At 39.4% G+C, this 22,958-nt stretch overlaps 1 protein-coding gene across 2 annotated transcripts in view; it reads right to left on the reverse strand.

Annotated features, from left to right (window-relative positions):
* TOX (thymocyte selection associated high mobility group box) overlaps positions 1 to 21,939 on the reverse strand; it is a 218,110-nt gene extending 196,171 nt beyond the window's left edge. For both annotated transcript variants that reach the window (XM_083861978.1, XM_083861977.1), the window contains exon 1: positions 20,888 to 21,939. In XM_083861978.1, coding sequence (XP_083718104.1) covers positions 20,888 to 20,989 — 102 coding nt within the window. In that variant the 5' untranslated portion in view covers positions 20,990 to 21,939. The remainder of the gene's footprint in view (positions 1 to 20,887) is intronic.
* Between the last annotated feature and the right edge of the window lie 1,019 nt (positions 21,940 to 22,958).

Consider the following 22,958-nt stretch of genomic DNA (forward strand, 5'->3'; position numbering starts at 1 on the left):
TCATATGAATTTATGCATCCCTGGAAAATGTCAAATATAAACATAAATTTAATCAAGGAATGGAAACCTTTATTATTAAAGAAATAAACACAGTTTTTGACAACTAATGTAAATTATCTTAATCCATTTTTCACTTCTTTTTCAGAAGGTCAAAGAAAAGATGAAGAAACACTGAACAGAGACATGCCTGATGAAAATATTCCAGGCAAGTCCCAGTGCAATTATTAATGCTGATGTTCCAAAAAGAATTTGTGCTCTTTAGCAACAGCATTGCATTCACATGTAAGAATTCCTTTTCCCATTCATTACAATGGGATAAAACAGAAGGCTTACAACAACAGATAAACAAGCACTTTGTATTATTCTGCAGTTTTCCTCAGTTGAGTAGTCTTGGGACAGCATTTTAATGGCTGAAAAAAACCCTGCACATGATGAATAAGGATGCCATTCTCAATTAACATGGACAAAGGATCATAGCCATATTTGGCAAATGAGGTAGCTGTGGTGTAAGAAAAGCAGGAGTATTCACAGACATTGCCACATACATCACTGTCCACAAATCAAAACAAGTTAATGACATTTTTGTACATTTGCCCAACTACATGACTACACATTAGTCTGGCAAGTACTTATTAGACCCAAATTAAATAGCACAATGATTATAGTACATATTTACTAAATACAGTGTTATTAATTTATACAGCACTAAATATGGATGCTACCAGCATATAAATAAATGATGAGTACTGAACCAAAACAGCAAAAGTTACAAAATATATTATCTTCATTAAATATGTCTCGGTGATACAAATGCCACTATACACAGGGTTTCCATTAAAATATATCTCGTGGGGGAGGAAGCATCAAACTGTCATCCATTGTCCACAACAACTGCACAGACAACACACTCAATCCCAACAGCTCCCCTCTCAGTCAGCCTCCACATCATGCACTGGTACAAATGAAGCCACCAACACAGAAATACCAGCACCCATGGAACAGATGGTGAACTCACTGATGAACAGTGGGGCAAAACCCCCACAGTTCAACCTACAGCCAGTAAAGAATGGGATGTTACAACAAGGAACCTCAGCCAAGGGAGACTAGTAGCTCGCACCAGAAATCCCAGGTGCTCCACATCAGAGAAATCTTTGCTACACAGAGATGCCTTCAACATGGAATTTATGTACCAGTAGTTATGCACAAGCTTAGCATATCATGCATAAACTTCACCATCTTTTTAATAAGATGTTACAATAATTTTAGATGCTTGGCAGTCACAAACTAAGGCACACTGGCAAGCCAGATGAACAAAGAAAAGGATACTTTGAGGAAACATATGTTACCTATCTCTACTGCTAAACCATCCATGCCAGTTTTATAGAAGATTCCTATCCCTGTATTTAAGCTTTAGAAAACAGACCTTTGGCACAATCTTATCTAAGTCTCTAATTTAAATATTAATACCAAGGCAGTTTTTCTAAGATGTTCTGAAAATTGAGAAAATTGGTATCTCATTTCTTTAACCCAGAATTCTTGTTTACCCATTTTTAACAACCTGGATCCTGAAAGATATCACTGCTAAACTGCATACTTCTTTCTATCCTATCTTTACTTATTTGTCCAAATTTCTGCAAAGTAGAACTTGGCCACACTATATTTCTGTTTCATAAAAGATTTGGTTTTCATCTGATTTTTTTCTTTTAAAGATCCCACTTTTCACTTTTATGGGATCAGTTTTCCAACAATTGAGCTTATCAGCCACATCTACACTGCTAGTAATTCAAAACCTTGGCATATTTATTGATTCCAAAAACCTATTACATGATATCGCTTACATCCCTGTATTTGATTAGACTGAGTTGTTGGGGAACATAACAAAAGATTACTCAGAACTCAGCAGAGAGCTTATACAGATGTCATCTTACCTGACATCTAAACTATTTGCTCTTGCACCTTTATTTGTAAGTGTTGCACACAAAGAACAAATTTTGCACAAAACAAGTATCTGAGGGAGTTTAAACTCGATATTTTTTTTTTATTCCATCATTAAAAACCCCAACCATAAGGGATAGGTAGTAGGTATAAAACATTTATCCTCTTCTTGCAGAGAATATTGATGAACAACTACAGAAAGATGTATTGATGAGTAAGATGTATTATGACTGAACATCATCCAAGTTCAATTTAAGCCTGAGCTATATACTACCTCTGAATATAGCATGTATAAGATATTTATATGAGTATGAATTATGCACTTCTTTGGACAAAAAAATGCCAATAAGTTTAAAACATGAATATGTTAATTAGATTTAAATTCATCCATTATAGAAAATATTTTGACAAGCATTCTAAGAATAGTGTTTTTAAAACAGTTCAATGCATTAAATATATGCAAATTTTGACAGTCAAAAATGCATACTGCATATCTGAGATACTATCATTCTTCACAATCATTGCAACCTCTAGCTAGATACAGATTTTTCATGACAGACAGAAACATTTCCTTCTGTGTATCTCATATTCTCAGATTTCTACTTCAAAATGATTCCTGAAACACTTTTAAAGCCAGACTTAGAACTACTGCAAACTAGAATGGTTGCTATACACTCAAGTTAGCCAAGCCTGCCAACGCTGAACCATATTCAATCTCACTTTTTAAGCAGAATTGCTTGTCACTGGAATCACATCCACTGGTGGATTTTAGGACATTTCATTCTTGAATTATCTGCATTAATAGTGCATATATAGTCTATTTTCAAAATATGCCTAAGGTACACATATCCATGAGATTTGCACACACAAACACATTAGCACCTGTATGAATTTGAAGTATATCTTCTGTTTTGAAAAATCCCCATTTAACCTTAGGGTGCAGTTTCAGAACTGGCTAAAAGCCATTTAAAATTGTAACTAAATGTGAATTCTGTCGCCCCTTTGCCTGGTACTTGTCCTGTAGCCACATGACAAACCAGAGCAGCTCACCAGTTAAGACAAGACATTAGTATAAAAGACTAGAAAGCTGTAACGTAAGTTTGCTTTCAAAGTAGAGTATCTTTCCACAAAGACATCCTGTTTGGTCATGGAAGTATCTGCATGGAATGCTACTCTACAACAGGCAGAGTAGTATTAATTCACATTACCCAGACCCACAGCACTCAACTACACCCACAGTCTGCTGTAGATCACAGCAACAAAACTGTAACATAGAACAAGGTCAAGAGAGAGATCAAAGGAACAGTGAACAAACTCCCCCATCAGGAAAATACACTGATTATTTAATTACATGTATCTACTTATGCAAGGATTTTGTATTTGAAATGGAGATTTAAAGGAAACATTAAAAACAAATTTTTACAAGTAGTAACAATTGGTCTTTGAGATGTCCCAGGCAGGCAGCAGCCTGAATCACACTGTGAGAGCATCACAGCTTCGTGTGAGTCACGTTCCTGAAAGATCCGTTGAGAACATGTGGATGGAAAGATATGTAATTATTTTACAACAAAAACAAGTTTTCCGGCATGAGCTTCCCTCAGCTACTGAAGTTAAGTGTAAGTTCCCTTACAACTACCAACACTCTTTAACCTATTTACCAGGGAAAGGACCTGGAGGGAATCCTGGAGGGACTATTGCAGAGAGGCAGCAGGTTTATGGGTTTGTGCATTTGTTTCTTACCCCAGATTCATAGCTTGTGTGGGCCTCTGTCATACTAACAAAAATTCCCTTTTGATTGACCCACTACACAGGGAAAACAAAACTAGCTGATTATTTTTTGAAGAAAGAGTAATTCAAATGAACTTCAGTCACAGTTTTGAAAGTGCAGGAGGGCCAGATAAAATGTGATGTTGTAAGCGTGATAGTTAATACTGGGTTAATGTATTTATAGGAAAAACACCGCTCAGTAGAAAATGAATTTAATGTTTTCAGTAAGATTTCTTTAGGGTCAGGAAGTATAAAATGCAATAAGCTTGAAAATTAACCCCAGGTGTATCATTTTGTTAATAGAAGAAATGTGCAGGAGAGATAAACCACTAAATTTTATGTAATGTTTTATGCAGGAAAAAAGGGCTCCTAAGACAGGGCCATATAGCTCACCAGAGGCCAAATCACAGCCCTTGAAGAATGCAAAACTCCTCTGGACATCAGTGGCATTTTTCCTACAGTAAAAGCTGCAAGGCCAAGCCAGTCATTGAAATACTCTGGTACCACAAGGCTTGAAAAGCCAAAGCAGTGATAATGGCAGAAGAGCTGTTATTTCTGTACCATAAAAAGAATTTTTCCAGAGATGTTATTACATTTAAATGTATTCTGATATTGCATTCTGCTTTTCCATCTCAGCAGACACTGTTCCGTCTGAACAAGATGGACATAACATAGAGCACAGTATTTTCTATTAAATATAGTTATAAGGGAAGAATAACAACCTTGGAATGACTCACTTGGAGGACCAATTCATAGGTTACACTGAGTATGAAAGGCAATTTCAGAGTAGTGGTGAAAGAAAAGGAGTTTTATAACAGAGGTGATGCAAACTAATTTGGAGACTCAGATACACAAAGAACTAATTTGGAGACTTGGATACACAGAGAAGTACACAATGTACTATAAACACTTCACGGGAGGAAATAATAGGGATTTTTTTCAAATACAGTGGTATCTGCAAAAATAAAGTCCAATTCTGTTCAGTAACAAAATCATTAAAAAGCCTGAAACATATTAAAACTTCAACACTAAAAAGATAGCAGCTTTGTACTTGTGCTGCACTGAATCTAAACACAAGGTACTAGGAATGGGAAACTGTATTAAGGCAGGACTGGTGACAGACGCTGGCAATCCTATACAAGTGGTGCACACAGAATGCAATGAGATATTCATGAGTGTATTTCAGCCCATATAATAAAGCACCAAGAGGGTAAAGTTTTGCATGTGGTGGCATTACTTCCTAGGATAATGGGAAAAATGGTAAGAAAATGCAAGATTTGTTTAATTCTTTCACAAACATCTTGTCACGGTTCTGTATCCTAGATGATACAAAACTTTGTCAGGACAAATATTATCAAGTTCACCTTTTAAAATCTAATGCTAACAGACTTAGCACTACTTTTGTGTAAAAACAGTATCTTCTACAAACTGTACCATAAAAATTGATGCTCATGGAATATTATTATAATCTAAAGTCTAAAACCACAAAGCAAGGGAATTCTGACTTAAAATGAAACTTCATCCTCAGCCCACCCAAAAGTGTTTAGATATACCAGGGCTTGCCAAAAAGTAATAATCATATATACAAAATATGTTGCCATCACTAGAAATTTCAAACTAAATATGGAATTCCAGTTCTAATTCTTACCTTTCTCTTCCCTACCTTTATGGGTATAAACAAGTCCTTTCATTACTTCACTACTTGTGTGGTTAATAATCTTAAGCTAATTCTTTTTAACTATTTCTGTGTAGCAGAACTTATTTGTCAGCTTCTTAGCTAAACAGTCAACCCCAAGAAGAGGAAAAGCCAAAACCCAAGTAATAGAATTATTTTTATGGAGTACTGTGGAGTGGCCCTGAAGGAAAAAAAAAAAAAAATCACATATCTGAGTGGTCTGCTCCTTGTACTTCAAACTCATCAGATTTTTTTTTTTTTTTTAATTTTATTTTTTTTTAAGGGCTAGAGGCATAAGTTATTGAACCACCAGATAAGAACTGAGATAAGATCTGCTGTTGAGGAAGAATGAGGTTCTCATCCAAGTTACAAGATAACAAATTGTGATGTGGAGAAGAGTGATTTTTTCAGAGATGGAGAAGGAACAGGGGTGGGGAATGGGACAAGAGATGATGTAGCATCTAACAGTGTTTCTCTAGTTCTACTCCACAATTAAATTTGTGTTGAAGAATCTCTACATCCATTTATGGAGAATGCTCTTTCTGCTTTTTCTCTCACCATGATCTATCTTTGGCTATTTTACTTTTCTCCATTTCTCTTATGACTTCTCATCTATATAACAGTCAAAAAAAAGATTCCTGATATTTTTGGATTCTACCTTCTCAAAAGAAATTTCCTGGTAGAAAATGGTAAATCAGTCTCGATTGCAGGAGGTCAGGACTTCCTACAGAACATGAGTGAGCGAAGTAGCAGATTAAGGCAGCAATGAAATAGCTAATATGATGTTTCATGGACTAAAGACACTTCACAGAGAAACCCCTGCAGCACGGGAAGTTTGTTGCACAAGCCAGTAAACACAGCCTAGAGTAATGCAAGTTCACAGAAAAAGCGTTATCTGTACCAAAAAAACTTCTGCAAACCCACATTCACATAACTTTTAACATCATCCAGCACTACTTCAGTTGATCTGTCCTGATCCTAATAGCTCTGGTGTCATTGAAATCTGAATCTGGCTGTTTTCCTTAAAGCAGACATGTTGTCACATTAGGACTGCAAACCAGAGATTTTTGATTCACCCCAAAGAACTCAGGCTGAAAATTAGTCTGTCTGGGGCACACCCCACACTCCACACATCCCTTCTCCACTGTCAGTACAGGTACTTCAGGACCCTCTGATCTTCCTTCTCATCTAAGAGTCAGCTGGTCAGCTTTTCCCTGGAGATAGTTTACGTGTCCGTACTGGTGGAAACGGCATCCAGCTTCAGCCAAGACCAGTCAGAAAATCTTCTTTCTACAGAATATCTTCATATTTTCTTCAGTTCTAGTATAAATTCCCAAATCCCCGAGTGACAGATTTGCTAAGGTTGCGATTCACCTGTCTTTTCAAAGTTCAGCATTGGTGTAGGGTGAATACTTGAAACATAAAGGCAGAAAGGAGCGTCCTGGCTGAACAGAAACTGGTGTTCAGGGATGGTAAAACACAAACATATTCTTGAGCCAGCATGAAGGACCCAGCTCTTTTGCTTAGATGAGTTCCTTAAACACTCAGGGCTCCCCTTCTTCCCTGCTCTCCTCTCCCACACTTGACTGAACACTCAGTGTGTGTGAAAAGCTCAGGTTTCCTGAAAACATTTTCTCCTCACCCAGGATAGTAGGACCTGAAGATTATGACACTCCCCAGTTCAGAATAGTCTGTGATTCTGTGACTTATTTTTTTTTTTACTACTAGGCTTTGTACAGGTCCATTACAAGTTCAGTAGTAATACTAAGGAAAGATTCTGCTGGATGGTGGAAAATTAACTTCTAGGCCTGGTACATCATTGTGCCCCTTTGCTTTCAGAATATGCTTACATCTCTAAAAAAGAGCTTCCAGCATTGCTAGAATCCCAGGCAACTGTGTAGGAAACAGCAGGTTAAAGGCTGACCTCTGTTGTAATGAACTCGTTCCTAAAAAGTCTGTAGTCCTTTGCTCCAACCAAAACCTTCTAAATTCCTATTTAATTCAGAACTATTTTACTCTGAAGCAAATATTAATATTTAAATTTTGAATTTCTGAAAAGAATTAATAAAATCACAGCCATGTTTAAGAATGTTACTTTAGTATTTCCACTGTAGTGTTCTGTTTGAGAAAGTCCTCTGCCTGAGAAAGCATTCTTAAAAGGGCAATGGATTCTGCTAGGTAACTTTTTTTTTCCTTTTCAAAAATATTTTTTCTCTGAGCTTTCATTATTATATACATGGAGTCCTCTCTAGCTCCAAAGAAAAATATTATAGGATGAACCCTAAGGATTTGTAAACTAAATCCCCTGATTTAACTAGAACTGAAATAATTTATACAAATTTAAGAAGTTTAGTATAACCATATATTTAACAGATACCTCTTTAATTATTTCTTTAAGCATAGTAACTATATAGATGATAATAAATACATGCACAATAAGCTTCCTCTTACTTACAATTGTAGGTTTAACTGTAGTACATGTGACTGTAATTTTGGTCACAATATCTGTATTTACAGTTTGAGTATTTTTAGCCTTAACTAGCTCCATTATCTGCAGGACATCTTTGGAATTCAGGGGAAGAAAATATATTGAGAAAGAGAAGTGCCTTTTGTTCAGTGATAAAGTTTAGAAAATACTAAGGCCTTAACTTTTGCTTGAGTTCCTCAGCCCAAAATGGGGGCATTGTGACAAAATAATAACACGGGGATTCTCATGTTCAGTCCAAACTCCATAGAATGTAATGCACCATGACAGCCTGAACCAAAGTATCAGAAGGAAAGGATTGGTACGAGAGAGACCAAGATCTTCCTAGCCACACCAAGACTTGGTCCTCACTTCACTCACAGCAACAAAAGTCGCCCTGCTACTAAAAAGCAGTTAACTCCACAGCAGAAAAATCTGTGCTGCAATGCTGAAGAGCTCCTTAGGAGCAGACACTCCTAAGAGACAACAGCAATGAATGGCATGGATATGATCAAATGAATCAGCAAAACACATGCACAAAATTATTTTTGAAACATTACTATTTGTGTTAGAAAGTCATGTGATCAAATGTAAAAAATGTAAATTTGAGGTTGCCTGAAATTTTTACTCTGGTGCAATTTGCAACTGCATTAATGATAAAGCTGCAATGGCATGATCACTCATTCCACATTCTCTGTTTCACTCAAATTCCTGACAATGATAACATACTAAAGAGTAAAATCAAGACATCCTTAAATCTGCCATTCCCAGCATTGAAGTGCCTGACTTTGTAACCTAACAAAGTCCTGAAAAAAATGAAGTCCTCATGAAATCAATGTTGCAATCTTTTCAACTTTATTTCAAGAGCTACTACGGTGATTTACAAAAATGGCTCTGGTATTTAATGTTGCACGATTTAAGGAGATTCTTTCCTCAACATTGATTTTAAAAGAATTAAAAATTATTCATTTTACACAGGTTTAAAGTTTCAAAATATGGAATTTTCCCTCGAGTCTTGTGGACCTGGTGCTCTATTTTTCACTCACAAATCTTGACAATCCATAGCAGTGTCAGATTATAGTAGATCCAACCATACATCAATGCCACATATTAAGTCAGAAGTGATCTGCTTCATTAGAAATAAAGTAAATCTTGTTGGTTTTCTTCTTAAGGTATTCACTTATTTTAAGAACTATTGAGGGTTTTCTGATGCTCAAGATGCAGGGATTACTGATGCTCAAGATTAAAGTAAGATACACTTTAGTCCAGCACAGGAGCAGACAGGCTCCATAAAGGTGCCAGCATGTTGTCAGACCATTTGATGTGCCTTCAACAAGTGGTAAGCACCCTTTCTTCCTACACTTTTTACATAAATATAACCTGAAAGTCAGAGTTGGCCTTACACAAAGGGTGAAAGAGCAAAAGGCAGTCAATTTGCTTTTCATTCAAAACAAACCAGGAGAAAAGAGGAAAGAAACTTTGTCACTAAGTAACAATTCCGTCGCAGGGGTCCTCACAGAAAAATGCAACTGTCATCCTCCTTTAGATTTTAAGTCCCTGTACTGGAACAAAACACTAACCCAGCTAAAAGTTCCTCAGAACTGCCTTGTAGCTGTGCTTTCAGTTGCTGATGCTTTATGAGCTTTAAAAAGAATACAGCCAATGCTGTGGGTTCTGATGCAAAATGAAACATGGAATCTAATTTAAGATACCAACATGTAATTATTATTCATAATAACGAATATTTGCCTTTATTACTCTCCTGTTCTTGGTTTTGGTAAATAATGAGATCTGTTTAGCAGTGTTATTTTGTAGTGATGTACCATTTACTGTTCTTAAGGGAAAAAAAAAATAAGTTGCATTATAGTTGATATCAAAACTTGGTTGTAGTATCAGACTTAAAACCGAGGTCCTTATTGAGATAAATTTTCCCCTAAATTAACAGTGTTGCCCAAAAAGTGTGCATCAAATCCAGCATGAACAAGAAACCCCACTAGCTCTCAATAGAAAGGAAGAAACCCATCATTTCCCCTTGTCTCTACAAGGGGACAAGACTCAAGGACAGTCTGCCTCAGTAAAATTTTCCACTCACTTTACTTTTTTTTAAACTCATTTGGTTCAAAGTACTCCTGAAAAAAAAAAAGAAATAAAAAGAAAAAGAAAAAAGATAAACACTTCTATTGTAGCAGTCTTTGGTCAATGTAGACTTCATATGAATTTACATCATCAAAACACCTCCTAATTGTGTTGAAATTTATTGCACACATTTTTCCTCCAAAATTCACAGGAACCTTTTGCTTTACAGTCCCTTCTTCACTTGAATTCCTTTTTTCTCTCTTATTGGAAAATATATCAATTGCTTATTAAAAAAAGAAGCATTTTGGCATGGCTGACCTGTAGAGATACAGAGCTAAGCAGAGTCAGTGAATCCACTCACTCTGATATGCACACATGATATGCAATTAAAATCTCCATTCACATTCCTACAGGGTTGTCAATCAAGAGAAAAGCCTTTTTGACAACATCCAGTGAAGCGTACCAACTAACTGCTGAACAGGAACTTAAACAGTAACAGCTTTTGTTACTAGCAAGAACGGATTTTACCAAGATTGGGCTCGGTTTCTAAAGAAATAATTATGTTAAAATTTGGGGGGCTTTTCATTAAAAATTAAAATGTGTCACAAAGCTATTGTGTGTGAAGCTATCATATTATGTAATACATGAGGGTTATCAGATATATGTGAAAAAAACCTCACTCTAACCTTTCTTGGCTGCAGGAAACACTTTATCCTTTCATATTTAGAACAATGAACAATGATTACAAGCTGTTTTTTAGTGAGAAGAGAACATTATTCTAATTGCATGTTGTCTATTTGGTAGGCATCGAATATCTTTTATAACATGACATTATAAGGTGCCCAGACACAAAACTAACACTGAAAAAGGTCCACTACTGCCAAAAATAGTGCTGTGAACAATTTATTACTGACACACTGGAAAATAATTATAGGTATTTGCAACTCTGTGAAAATATCCTACCTTTCAATTTACAGAGGAAAACAGAGGAAAAGTCTTTGATAAACATTGAAGATGCTAACATTTACTTTCTAATACTAGTCACATAATGCACAACTCGTAAGAGCATTAGGGTACTTTCAAAACCAATCTGCAAAGGTAAAACCAGTAAAAATACATAGATTGTTAATAATCTGATGTTTGTGTTTTGAGCAGTAACCTTGAATTACAGTTTTCATACATGCTAATATTATTAAATATTGAAATATTTGCCCTCTTGCTTATCACACTCCATAACTGAAGAGAGAGCAGATGCATCCTGACTATTAACAGTCATGACAAATTGCCTTACTAATGAATGTTACACACTGAAAGTGCCATAACTGATTAAACTACAATTTCCCACTACCAGACAGAGAGAGACTTGGGAACTCCAGCAGTGGACAACTCTGATGTTCTGCCAACAGGCCTTCAGGGCACAGTGTGGTATTTAGAAAAACACACTGTAAATTCCATATGAATATATTCTAAAAGACTATGTGTATACAACAGGTTTTAAAGAACATTAGATGAAACAGCTTAGGTTCATAGCCAATGAGCCATGCAAAATGGATGTGTTTTAACAATTTTAGAATCATTACAAGGCTGCGTTGGAGAATATTTCTGTTGGGTTTCTCTGCCCCTCTCCCCACCTCCCCAAACATTGCTTGTGCTTTGCTTTCACATAAAATCTTTCTTTTGTCAGTCTCTTTGTCGGTGCAAAATTGGCAGTGGTTCAAATTCAAAGTACTCCTATTCATTTACTGACCATTAAACCAATGTCATTCTAGTTCACATCAGCCAGAGAGCTAAGCTCTGAAAAACATAAAAGGCTTGCTTCACCACTGACGAATAATGTTTACATTTTTACAGAGCTTAAACCTTAATGCTTTGCCTGAAACTAACAATACAGTATACCTTATCACTCCTTTTTCACAAGCAGGCAGCTGCTGAAACGCTTGCCACTTCAAAATATCAATTGCTTGCCAGAGTTGTCCTCAACACACCCTGTCAAACTCATGTATATTGTGCAATGAAAATGGTGCAGGACTGAAAGCTAGAAATTGTGTCAAATTCTGCTGTAAGGGTATGATGTGCAAAGAACAATGTATGACAACCGTAGAGACTACAAACAATAGCAATGGAGCCAGACACTACATATATCACAACTGTGCCTGTACATATTTTATTGTATGTATTATATATTTAAAGCATGACAAATGTGTCATTGAAGCTATGTTCTACACCAAAAAGAAACCCTTCAGCTAGTTAAGCTTTTTCATTTCTCTTGATGGAAATGTAGTAGTATTTTTCTGCCCTCTAAACATTTGTTTGTAAATCACACAGCACAAGTATGAGTAAAAGAAAACAAAAGACAACATTGCAAGATGAGAAAATGAGATTTTGTTCAATTAACACTTTTGCTTTTCTCTACAGACAGAATCAGGCTACCTTAAAGAATATCTGAGGCTATGCAAGACAAATACAATATCACTACACCCATAAATTACAGTGTACCTAATTTTAATGTAGATAAGTGCTGGCCTATTGATTTGCATGTTTCCCTGGCAAAATGGAAATCCCATGTGAGTATGTTCTTTGTCTGTAGAAAATGCATTTTAAAAAACCTTTATGAATACAGCAATCTGTGCTAAAAAGGAAAACATAAGTAACTAGTATAAAATTATGTGTGGAACCTAGAAGTAGTGCTCACATACACACATGTACACATGCACACCTCTGTGCACACATGTGTCAATGGCTGTTACACAGTCACATAGTTTTTTAGCACACAGAATTTCTATAAAGTGTCTTAACTCATGAAAATTCAGCCTCTAGAGAGAATCTTAAATTAGCTGAAGAAAAAAAAAAAAAAAAAGAAACCTGCCAAACTAAGTAAAAAAGCAAGTTAATCATAAGGTGACCATGAACTGCCAGTCTTCAAAAAACAACACATAGTTGTGATGAAAAGTGTTTAGGAGGAAAGATGAGTGCAGCAGCCCACAACAGCATGTAGATTGCAAAATCTGAACACACAGTATTCCATGAGGGTCATTAACTGATATAATCCTAACCAAAATGAATAGATACACCATTAAGGTGTTAATAAATATTTTGGAAAGAGAATGGGTGGTTTAGGTGCTCAGGGTTGCTGACCTTTGCTGTGTTTATTAGTGGGACAATGATGCATTATTAACACACAGCAGCTGTACCTGAACTGCTGCCATGAACATAATAGCCTTTTATAGCCATCAGGGGAGTGAGATAGGAGGCCTTTATTAACCACTACACATGATTAGCACATTATGTGAACTTTAGTAGGCAAATTATCTCTTATTGAAATATAATGTTGGTTATAACTAATTGTAAACATGATTTTAAAAACTTTTCAATGCAAAACTAAGAGTTTTACTGCCATTTAGCTAATAAGTGGCTAAGCCACTAAAAAATAACTCTTCTTTTCCTTTGCTCAACCTGTATAAACAACTGTGCCCCACAAAAACCTATTGCCCTATGATAAAAACACTGAAGTGACTGAATGACTTCCACATAATGAATATTATTTTTCAGAACTGTAAAAAAAATAGACATTTCCAACACAATTAAGAAAACTCTGGTGACGAAAAAAGAACTTGCCTTATATATTCCTATAAAGACTACAAGCAGTTCTTAAAGAAGCAGTTGACAATACATTTTCAAGAGTTAACTTGAAAAAATAACACCATGATTTACTTCAAAAAGCTTAGTTTTGGGTAAGATTATCCCATTAGCCTTTGCAACTGAACACAGCACTGAGAGTCCATTATGAGCAGTCTTTTATGCCCTAGCAGAAAGTCATTAACATAAAATAAATCATTAGCTTTGATATTAAGCCTCTACTATCTGCAGGTTTCTATGACTAATGTTCACAACTTTGTCTGCCAAACGATCAATTATATTTTTGAAAGGTTGTCATCCCTTTTCACCATTACTTTTCCTTTTACTATTTATTATTATTTGAGGTTGATGCAAACAGGATGATCATAAGAGAAACGAATGCTTTTTTCTCTTATTCATGAACACAAACCTACCGACTTTTGGCAACTGTGACCAGAATATGACTTCAAGGACAATTACTTATAGTACAGGATAGAAATGATGCATTCTCAGAGTAAGTTTACTTCTTTCAAAGTCAGCAATATATGTAATGAAGCAGAAATCTACATCCGTGTATATACATACAGAATAGTATAGATACAACAGAAATTTACATGTTTACATAATGTTCTCTTCTAGCAGGAACTGTCTAAATAAATCTTTTACTTCACATTGCAGACTTCATACTTCCTTTACTGACCCATTTCCTTAAGTATAGGTTATCACTGTCTGATTTCAGAGTTCCAAATTCTTGCATATAGCATAAGAACTGGAGTTCACTGCAGATTTTCTTAATGTAACAAAAATACATACCAGCTACAGTAACTTCTATTTAACCTTTAAGACCATATAATCATCAACAACAATGGCAGGAGACAAAAGTACTACCACAGCAGCTCAATTTCCATGCTTAGCCAGCAGTACCTTTGAAAAAAGCCACTCGTGCCACTTTTGATTGGTAGAGAGTGGTTTAACAGTCAAGAATGTGAATGCTAAAACATTCTGACATTTCCACTAACCTGGATTTGTCAGATGCTCATGTAATTCAAGTATGTTTTGCAACTTAGAAAGCAGCGTGTTCCTTGGGAGGCAACCATTCAACAGGGGTCTACAGCAAATCAAATAGCAGCCCAGTGAGAAATACTAAATGAACAGTTCAGGAACAGTGTTAGCATATGTGCAATTGAAAGATAAGATATAAATATTATTAGAGCCATATGAAATTCAAATGCTAAAAATAAATTACTTGCTGCAAACATAAGCAGCAAAACAAAACCACAAATGTGGGTTGCACCAAGATGCCGGCTGAAAAACAATTTTAAGTTTGAAGGTCTAAATCAAGAGCTAAACATTTTATTTACTAACTGAAAACTGATTGCTACCAATGAACATAAATGGCAGACACTCCATTAGAAGGGGGGACAAGAGTTCCTTATATGCACTCGCTGTTGTGGAGGGGCAGAGTTTGTTGCTGGTGCTAAGGCTCCATAATCTGTGCCTAACCATAGAATAACACAACGTTGCCATTTTCCAACCGAACGCTGTAGGGAGAAGCATTATGATGAAAAAAATCTCATTTGGGCTGATGTGAATTCCATGCCCGAAAGTATTTTGGAAGCATTGGTATAATTTAGAGTCATTTGGTGAATCTGCTATAAACCATGTTTTCAAGCAGTTTATAAATCAATGTTTTTAATGAGAAATCATTCTTTGGGCAGAAAATTGGTACGTAGTTGCGTAGCTAAAACAGCAGAATAGACTATTTCAGTTGGAAAGGATCTACAACAATCACGTAGTCCAGCTGCAACGACGAAACATGTAAATTTAGGTTATATTTAAAATATGTGTTTTATTTTGTGTAGTCCATGCTAGACATTCAAAGGGCATGTGTCCTATTCAAAAAGATAAACAAAGCTGCCACTAATTGCCTCTGCTGTCAGTTCCAGAAGCCAAGGTCTGCACTGATCCAGGGACTACTCTCTCACCACACGAAGTGGTGCTTTCAGGTCACTCTTGAGCTGTGCTGGGAGTGCAGTCAAATGAAGCTTTTTACTTCCAACATCTAAGCTTTGTTATATCTACCATCGATACAGGATTTAAATATCCAAGAATTTTAATCTAGATCCTACCATGATTAGGACAATTCTTTGCTTAAGTATAAATTGCGTTTTACACATAGTCCATTTTTCAAATGCTTCTGTACATTTTTAGCAAGACAAGAAAGTCATGCTGATGTGGGCATCTGAGGGCCAGAGGGTGCTCAGTTCTTCATGGTAAAGTGTGATCATCACCAACATATCCCAAACTCAACAGAAGCTGGAACCTCCCAGTCTTCCACAGTATCAGCTTCTCAAAATCACCTCCAGATGCTGTTTGGTTTAATGTAAACATCAAAAGTACTGCATGTGCTGTAGTGTTTAGTTAATTCAGCATTCTTAATAATTTACTGGTTTCACTTTTTTTTTTCATAAGACCTCATGATAGGCTGATTGAGGGTAATGCTCTAGAGATGAAACGCATCATTCTGGTATGAGAATAAAACATAATTCCTCTCAAGGTACTGATGTTTGGCAGAAAGAAAAAAAATAAATTACTGCAAATGCTTTGGTTTATAGACATCTTTGAGAAAGATTTCTCAAAAGCACATACATAAATCATTTTCTGTGTTCCACAAAAATTGCGACCACTTCTTCTCTGAAACACTGGAATTTAGGGAGGCACACTTGAGACTCGCCCACAACACTGAGACTACATACTAATGTATGAAAGAAAAGACCATTTCCGTTCTTCATATGTGGTATTTTTGAAAGGAAGAGACTTAACACTTGAAAATCAACAGTCAACCCTAATGCAACTGTTTAATCTTTCCCTTATGAAACAGTAACAAATTTCAAGTATGATTCTAAGGCAGTAGAGAACAAGGTATTTTTTTAAGGGGGAAAAATTTGTACAGAATAAACAATATGAGCATAATCTAAAACACTGTCAAAGCAGTAACATGTATTTCAGCTTTAGAGCTGTCCTTCAGAGAGCCTGCTTGCCACAACTCTGAGTTTGAGATAGAGACTGGATGGAAGCAAGGCCCTGGAAATAATGTACACTTTGTAAACAGCCATGGAACATTTTATTTAGAGTAGTCTCTATGGTAGGGTTAAGTTTACACAATAAATTACTCTAAATGCTGAGTACAAATATATGCACTTTTGCTCCATGGAATTCTGATTACAAGCAGGATTGTTACCTGCTTACAAAGCATTGTATTATATCTCCTTATCCACTTCTACCCAATGTCACTGTTTTTTTCATTTTGAAAGGTTTTGCTTCCTTCTCCCTCCTTTCTCCTCTTTATTCCCTTTTCTAAAAACGACCACAGTCTATCATTTTACCTCTGCTGTCTAGCTGTATTTTTCCACTGCACTGACAACTACCAGTGAATACAAGAAAGATGAGTTGTAGGCTCCTGTATTTTTGAACAAGGTAGCAAATCACAGAAGAATCCAGTGCATAATTCTGCAAGGCTAACCAGTGGGAGCAGTAAAGACCATTATTTTCTGTCTACTGATGGCAGAGGTCAGCATCCCTGTCATTAGCTGTGTCAAACTACAATTATATAACTGCACTTCATGTGAGCAGTAATATGAAAACACTGTGAAGTTGCAAGTATGAAAATTAAAAATATACCTATCCTTCTTATAGTACTGATGGAAGTGGTCTTTGGAGGTGACACTTCAATAGGGAAAGCCATGAGGCTGTTATTTACTTCCCTTTACATAAACATTTAAACTTATTATTCAACTTCTTTAGGCAGCTTCAAATCACTGGCCACATTCTATCAAATTAGGACACTTGGATTATCAAAGTTATTTCTTTTATATCATTCAACTCAATTACAGAATGTGACATTTCCTAAAATAAACTTCAACTGAACAGACTATTTGCATTAGCCTGAACATATCTGAGCTGCAATTATGCTTCAAGTTTCAAGAGATGAACAGTACAACCCCAACCCTAAATCTGTCCAGCACAAGAGCTCCACTATGTTATTTCAAAGGCTGACCTATATACCAAAGCATACCGTCCATTCTGTCTGTTTGTATAAGAGATACCTCTCACAGTTGTCATAACCAACATTGTTTGCATTGTTCCTTCACTTTTCTCTCTCCCTGGGTAATGCAAGAGAAACAAGGAAAAGCCTGCATAACAATATATGCAGAGTATAATGAGCTTTCACAGCAGATAGAGAAATATTAGGCTAAGATGCTTAGAATGCTATTTTAGGTTTATAAAATAAAGATCTAAGCAGTCTTCTGAAACAAAGCCTGCCAACTGAAAATTGTAAGATAAGAGGCGATTGTTTGAATCTACATTATTTTCCTCTGGCTACAGAAAAATGCACAGTCAATACTTCCCATGCATGTGCCTGGGAACTCGTATGCTACAACCAACCATCTGATCAAGGAAAAAACTAGTGTTCACAGAACAATTAGAAAACTTGAAAGCCTAAGTATTTGTGGAATACGTTCCAAATTACCAGCGGCTCGAGCAGACTTTAAATGTAAAGAATCAAAGTCTGGCAAATTTGTAAAAGGAAAAAACACCAGCAAAACCTAGGTATGAAAAATAGGGCCAAATCTACCAGCAAGTGCCAAAAGCAAGTTTTAACTAACTTTACAAGAAACAAGATCCCAGAGGATCTTGAATGAGTTCTGAATGAGTTTTGCAGGTAAGCACCTAATGAAGACCACCATTCTGACCCAGGACAAGGATCCATCACACTCCAGCCATCATCTCCTTTCCTGGGAGAGTTTAAAAGCAAACACTCAACCAAACATACTGAACAGAAAATTCTGCAAGCCTCCTGCCCTTCAAACTCCCTAAATACACACAGACTGAAAATGAGTGACAGAGCAATACAGAAACATGACGACATGTTTAGAACAAGTCAGATAAGTTTTCACAGCAATGTTAATCACGCTGGGCAGAGGGAGAGAGTGAAGGGGGTGCAAAATAAAATGTTCACTAAATGTATGCCTTCAAGGGGCCTGGCAAATCTACTCTGTCCATTTCATCTTATCAATGGTCAGTGGTAAAGACATCTGAGAAAGAGATTTGTTCTGTACTCGATATCTTATATTGAAACATTCCTGGTAAGTCTTTTCCAAGCATAAAACATATGTCTTATGACTGTGCACTTTTAAGCACATTATCAGTTCAGGCAAAGTGAAATAGAAGAGTTGCAACTTGTCTACAGAATGAGTGTCTCATTTGCATTTGAAAAGAACAGTTTGCTCCTTCATACATGGCATGACTTGAAAGAAGCTTTAACCAGCTAGTAAAGAAATTCTGAAAACGACTTTCTAAATTAATTTATTCGATTTGGAGTGCAACACACCAAAAATTATTTAAGGAACTTAATTGGAAAATGATTTAATATATTAAAGTAATTCCTGATTTTCCAAAGCATTTAACTTTTAAATTAAATCTGGCCCACTATCTCAAGAATGATGAGTGAAATGTGTATTCAAGTCATTACCTTCTTTCTGAAGCTTTAAATCATTGATAGGTTTAATAACGTTTGTCCAGTTTCACTGCCAAACAGGTCTCAAACACTTTGGTTCTTATGGCATTAATATCAGCCCAAGCTTTTCGCATGGCAACGTTTCACTGTTAGAATTTACAAATCTGACAATAGAGAAAATAACAGCAAACCACAGATGAAAAGTAGCAGCAGCCTCGTGATTACTCAGAGCACTAACAGAAAATTAATGAACACATAAATGCTCCTTTGCATTTGAACTCTTCCTGCTGCACCAAGTTCACTCCTGGCACAAACTTCCAAAATACAGTGCACGTTTGCCAGATGCTGCAAAATAGTTACTTAAAACAACACTAACAGTCATACCTCTGGGATCTCTCCTGAAATATCCTGAGGCATCCACCACAAAGGGCCAGATTTATCCCTGGATTCTATAACTCCATTGAGTATATGTGAAATGCAGCCAGGATGAATTTGGTCCTTTCTGTTGTGATTGGTAGATGCGACCATGTGGGAAACCTTTCCTGAAAACTGAGAGGGCTTCACCCGGGCGCCGCAGCCTCCGCGCCTCAGCACAAGCACAAGCACACTCTATTTTGCTGTTTATCTCTGAATCGAGGCAGCTGCCCGGGATGAAAGGGACGGCTGGGAACGTCTCTCTGACACGTGAGACAGTCACGACAATAGCCGGGCACAGGGCCGGGCTGGGGCTGTCCCTCCGCGGCAGCGCAAACCCCGCCGGCCCCCGCGCCCCTCCGCACCCGCGTTGGGCCCTGCGCTGCCAAAAGCATCTCCTGCTGCTGCTGCTGCTGCTGCTGCAGCCACGGGCCGCCACCGCCGCTTCCCAACAGGCGCCCGGCGCGCAGGTTTGAACACATCGCTCTCTCCCCCGCCTTGCTCCCCTTGCCGGGATGTGTTCGGAGGGGTGCTCCGGGTAACTCGCACTTCCCCAACATTTCCTAGCATTTTATTGACGTGCAAAGCCCGTTCCGTAGGAGCGGAGAAAGTGCAGCTCATGCATAAAGCACCGGCCGGCTTGGGCTGCAGAGGCAGTAACAATGCAGGAGCCCCAGCCCCCTTCCCCGGCAGCCAAAGTCACGCAAAGTGCTCCGGGACGGCAGCACCGAACTCTCGGAACCGGACCCAGGATTTGGGTTAGCGCGTGTGTCCTCTGCGGTTCTTCCTTCCCCAGGGCTCGGGGACCTAAAACTTGGCCCTCCTCAGGCACTGACCCTGTTTGCAGAGGTTTAATCAAGTTACAGAGAAATTGGTCAGGCAGTTGCACAGCCAGGACAAAGTGGAGCCGATGTTCTGAGCCGACTTGTCAACACTTACTATGCACACAGAGATGTGTGTGTGTGTATGGATACACACACATGTCACACACACACACAAACGTGCTTTTTGGCTCTTTGACACATGAACTGCGGGACAGAGTTTCCGCCGGTCCGTGGCGCGATCTTTCTCATCAACAAGAGCCCCTGAAGGAAATCCAAGTCCCCCGCATCAACATCCCCGTCCACGCCGTTTCTCCGAAAAGATGTTACGGAAAATGCCTCCCCCACCCACCCACACCCCCCATTCCCCCCCCCCCCGCCCGCTCCAGCCGCCCGCCCCCAGCCTAGACTGCTCCGGGGGTTTAATTTGGGGTGCCGGAGTGTCCCGGCGGCAGCGCTCCCCAAAGCCCGGCAAGTGCCGCTGCCCTCCTCCCTCTCTCCCTCCCTCCGCCTGGCCGCGGAACTTGGAGCGCGGCTCCGCCACAACAGCACACACCGACAGCACGGATAAAACACCTCGCACGACACAAAACACCAGTCACCTTGTTGCAATAGTAGGGGTCCAGGCAGGGGGAAGGTCCCAAACAAGGCGTATCAGGAGCGGCTGCAGGCTGAGGAGGTGGTGAATAAAATCTTACGTCCATTTCACTAAAACATCAAGCAAACTCCTTTCTTTTTCTCTTTTGGTCGGTAATGTTGGTGCAAAAAAAAAAAGGGGGGGGTGAATGTGTGAGTGAGTGAGTGTGTGTGTGTGTGTGTGTGAGGGAAGGGGGGGGACACACAAGACTGAGAAGAATAAAAAAAGAGGTGCCTGACTTCAGTAGTCAAACACCTTCCCTGCCTCACATCCGTTTGTGGTTTGTAAAGAGAGAGAGAGAGGAGAGGGGAAAAAAAAAAATCTCTTCCAAAAAAGCACCGGTCTGCAGATGTCTGCGAGAGAACCCAGGAACCCTCCTTCTTCTACGGCAGGGCAGGTAACTTCGAGTAGTTATTGTTTCCCCCACGCCTCGGCACCGGGGCGCTCGCTCCGTGCGTGCCGCTCTTTATGGGAGTCTCGGAGTTGCTTCGCTTCTCCCTCCCTCCCTCTCGCTCGCTCCCTCTCTTCTTTCCCCCTTCTTTCTTTCTTTTTCTTTTCTTTTTTTTTTTTCTTTCTTTTTTTTTTTTTTTTTTAATTATTGTTATTATTTATTTGCGTTGGTTTGGTGGAGGTGTATTTTGGTCGCCCAGCACAGGGAGGGCCTTGGGGGGACTGGGGGGAGGCAGCGGCCGGGCCCCCCGCGCACCCCCGGGGGCAGCGGGCCCTGAGGCGCGGAATGGCCGCCCGGCCCTCTCAGCTCGGCCCGGCCCGGCCTGGCTGCGGCTGGCGGTGGCAGGGCACGCACCGCGCTCGGCCGCGGAGCCGCCGCTCCGAGCGTGCCTCACACAAAGGGGCCGGCGAGGGAAGAGCCATTGGCGGCCGGCGGGGCCCGGAGCCGCGGAGAGGGGGCGCTCCCGCGCCCGCCATCCCGCCGCCGTCCCCGCCCTCGGCAGCGCCCTCCGCCCGGCCCCCGGCGCCGCCCGGCCCCCGCCCGCCGCTATGGCAGCCCCTTCCCGCCGCGGGGCCGGGCCGCAGGGGGACCCGGCAGGGACGGCACGGGCGGCGGGCTCGGTCTCTGCCCGGCGTGGGTCGGGCTCAGGCTCAGGCCGCCGCTGGGGCCCCGGGCAAGTCCCTTGAGGTGCCTCCGTGGGACCCTCGGAGCCATTCCCGCGGTGGTTTGGCAGAGTTGGGGTCGGGCCACCCCTCAGCCCCGGCAGCCCCTGAGGGTGTGTGGGTCGGGCTGCCCGCAGAGCCCGTCCTCTCCAGTCCCAGCAGAGTGGAAGCTGTCCCCTAGGGTTTGTGGTGGCACAAATACGCTGTGATCCGGGAGCATGTCCCAGAAAACAGACAACAAGTTGAAAGTAAAGCGCGCCCCGTCATCTGGGGTCTGCCCCGTTAATCCTGATGCTCAGGCCTGATACAGGGTGACGCCGGGTACAGGGTGAAGGAGGGACATTAGAGGAGGTGGCCTAGCTGAGAGGGAGGAAGGAAGGACAAGTGAATGGGGCGGGGAGAATGAAGAGGAGCTCAATTAGCAGCAAACAAGGGTGCTGACAAAGGAAAGTTTGGAATCCATTGGGATGCGGGAAAGGGATTGATGAGCATAACAAGGTTTAACAGGCAAAAACAATGAAAGAAAAGGTGACTTCAAGACACCATGAGCAATCCCACTGGGTTTCCTGCTGAGTCTCCAGTAGTCTTAATCAGGGCAGAAAGGATGGAAGAGAAAGAATACAGGAAGGACACTATGCTGATCTTAGATAATGCCCAGCAGAGGAATTGTCTTATGAAAAGAAAGGAATGCCTTTCCCTCTTAAAATAAAAACGAATTGCTGAGTGCCACACAAACAAGCTGAGATGATGATGATTAACAGGAATGGTTACATCTATCAACAGTCATGAACATTTCCATCACAAACCAGTTAGAATCCAAGAGGATTTGTAATGCATGTTGTCACACAAAACTCTTCTCATCACTGAAAAAAAAAATCCACTGTAAAGACTTCAAGGGGGACTCAGTAGTGAGAGAGAGCAAA

This window comes from Zosterops lateralis (genome assembly GCF_965231275.1).
Source record: "Zosterops lateralis genome assembly, chromosome: 1".
Taxonomy (NCBI): domain Eukaryota; kingdom Metazoa; phylum Chordata; class Aves; order Passeriformes; family Zosteropidae; genus Zosterops; species Zosterops lateralis.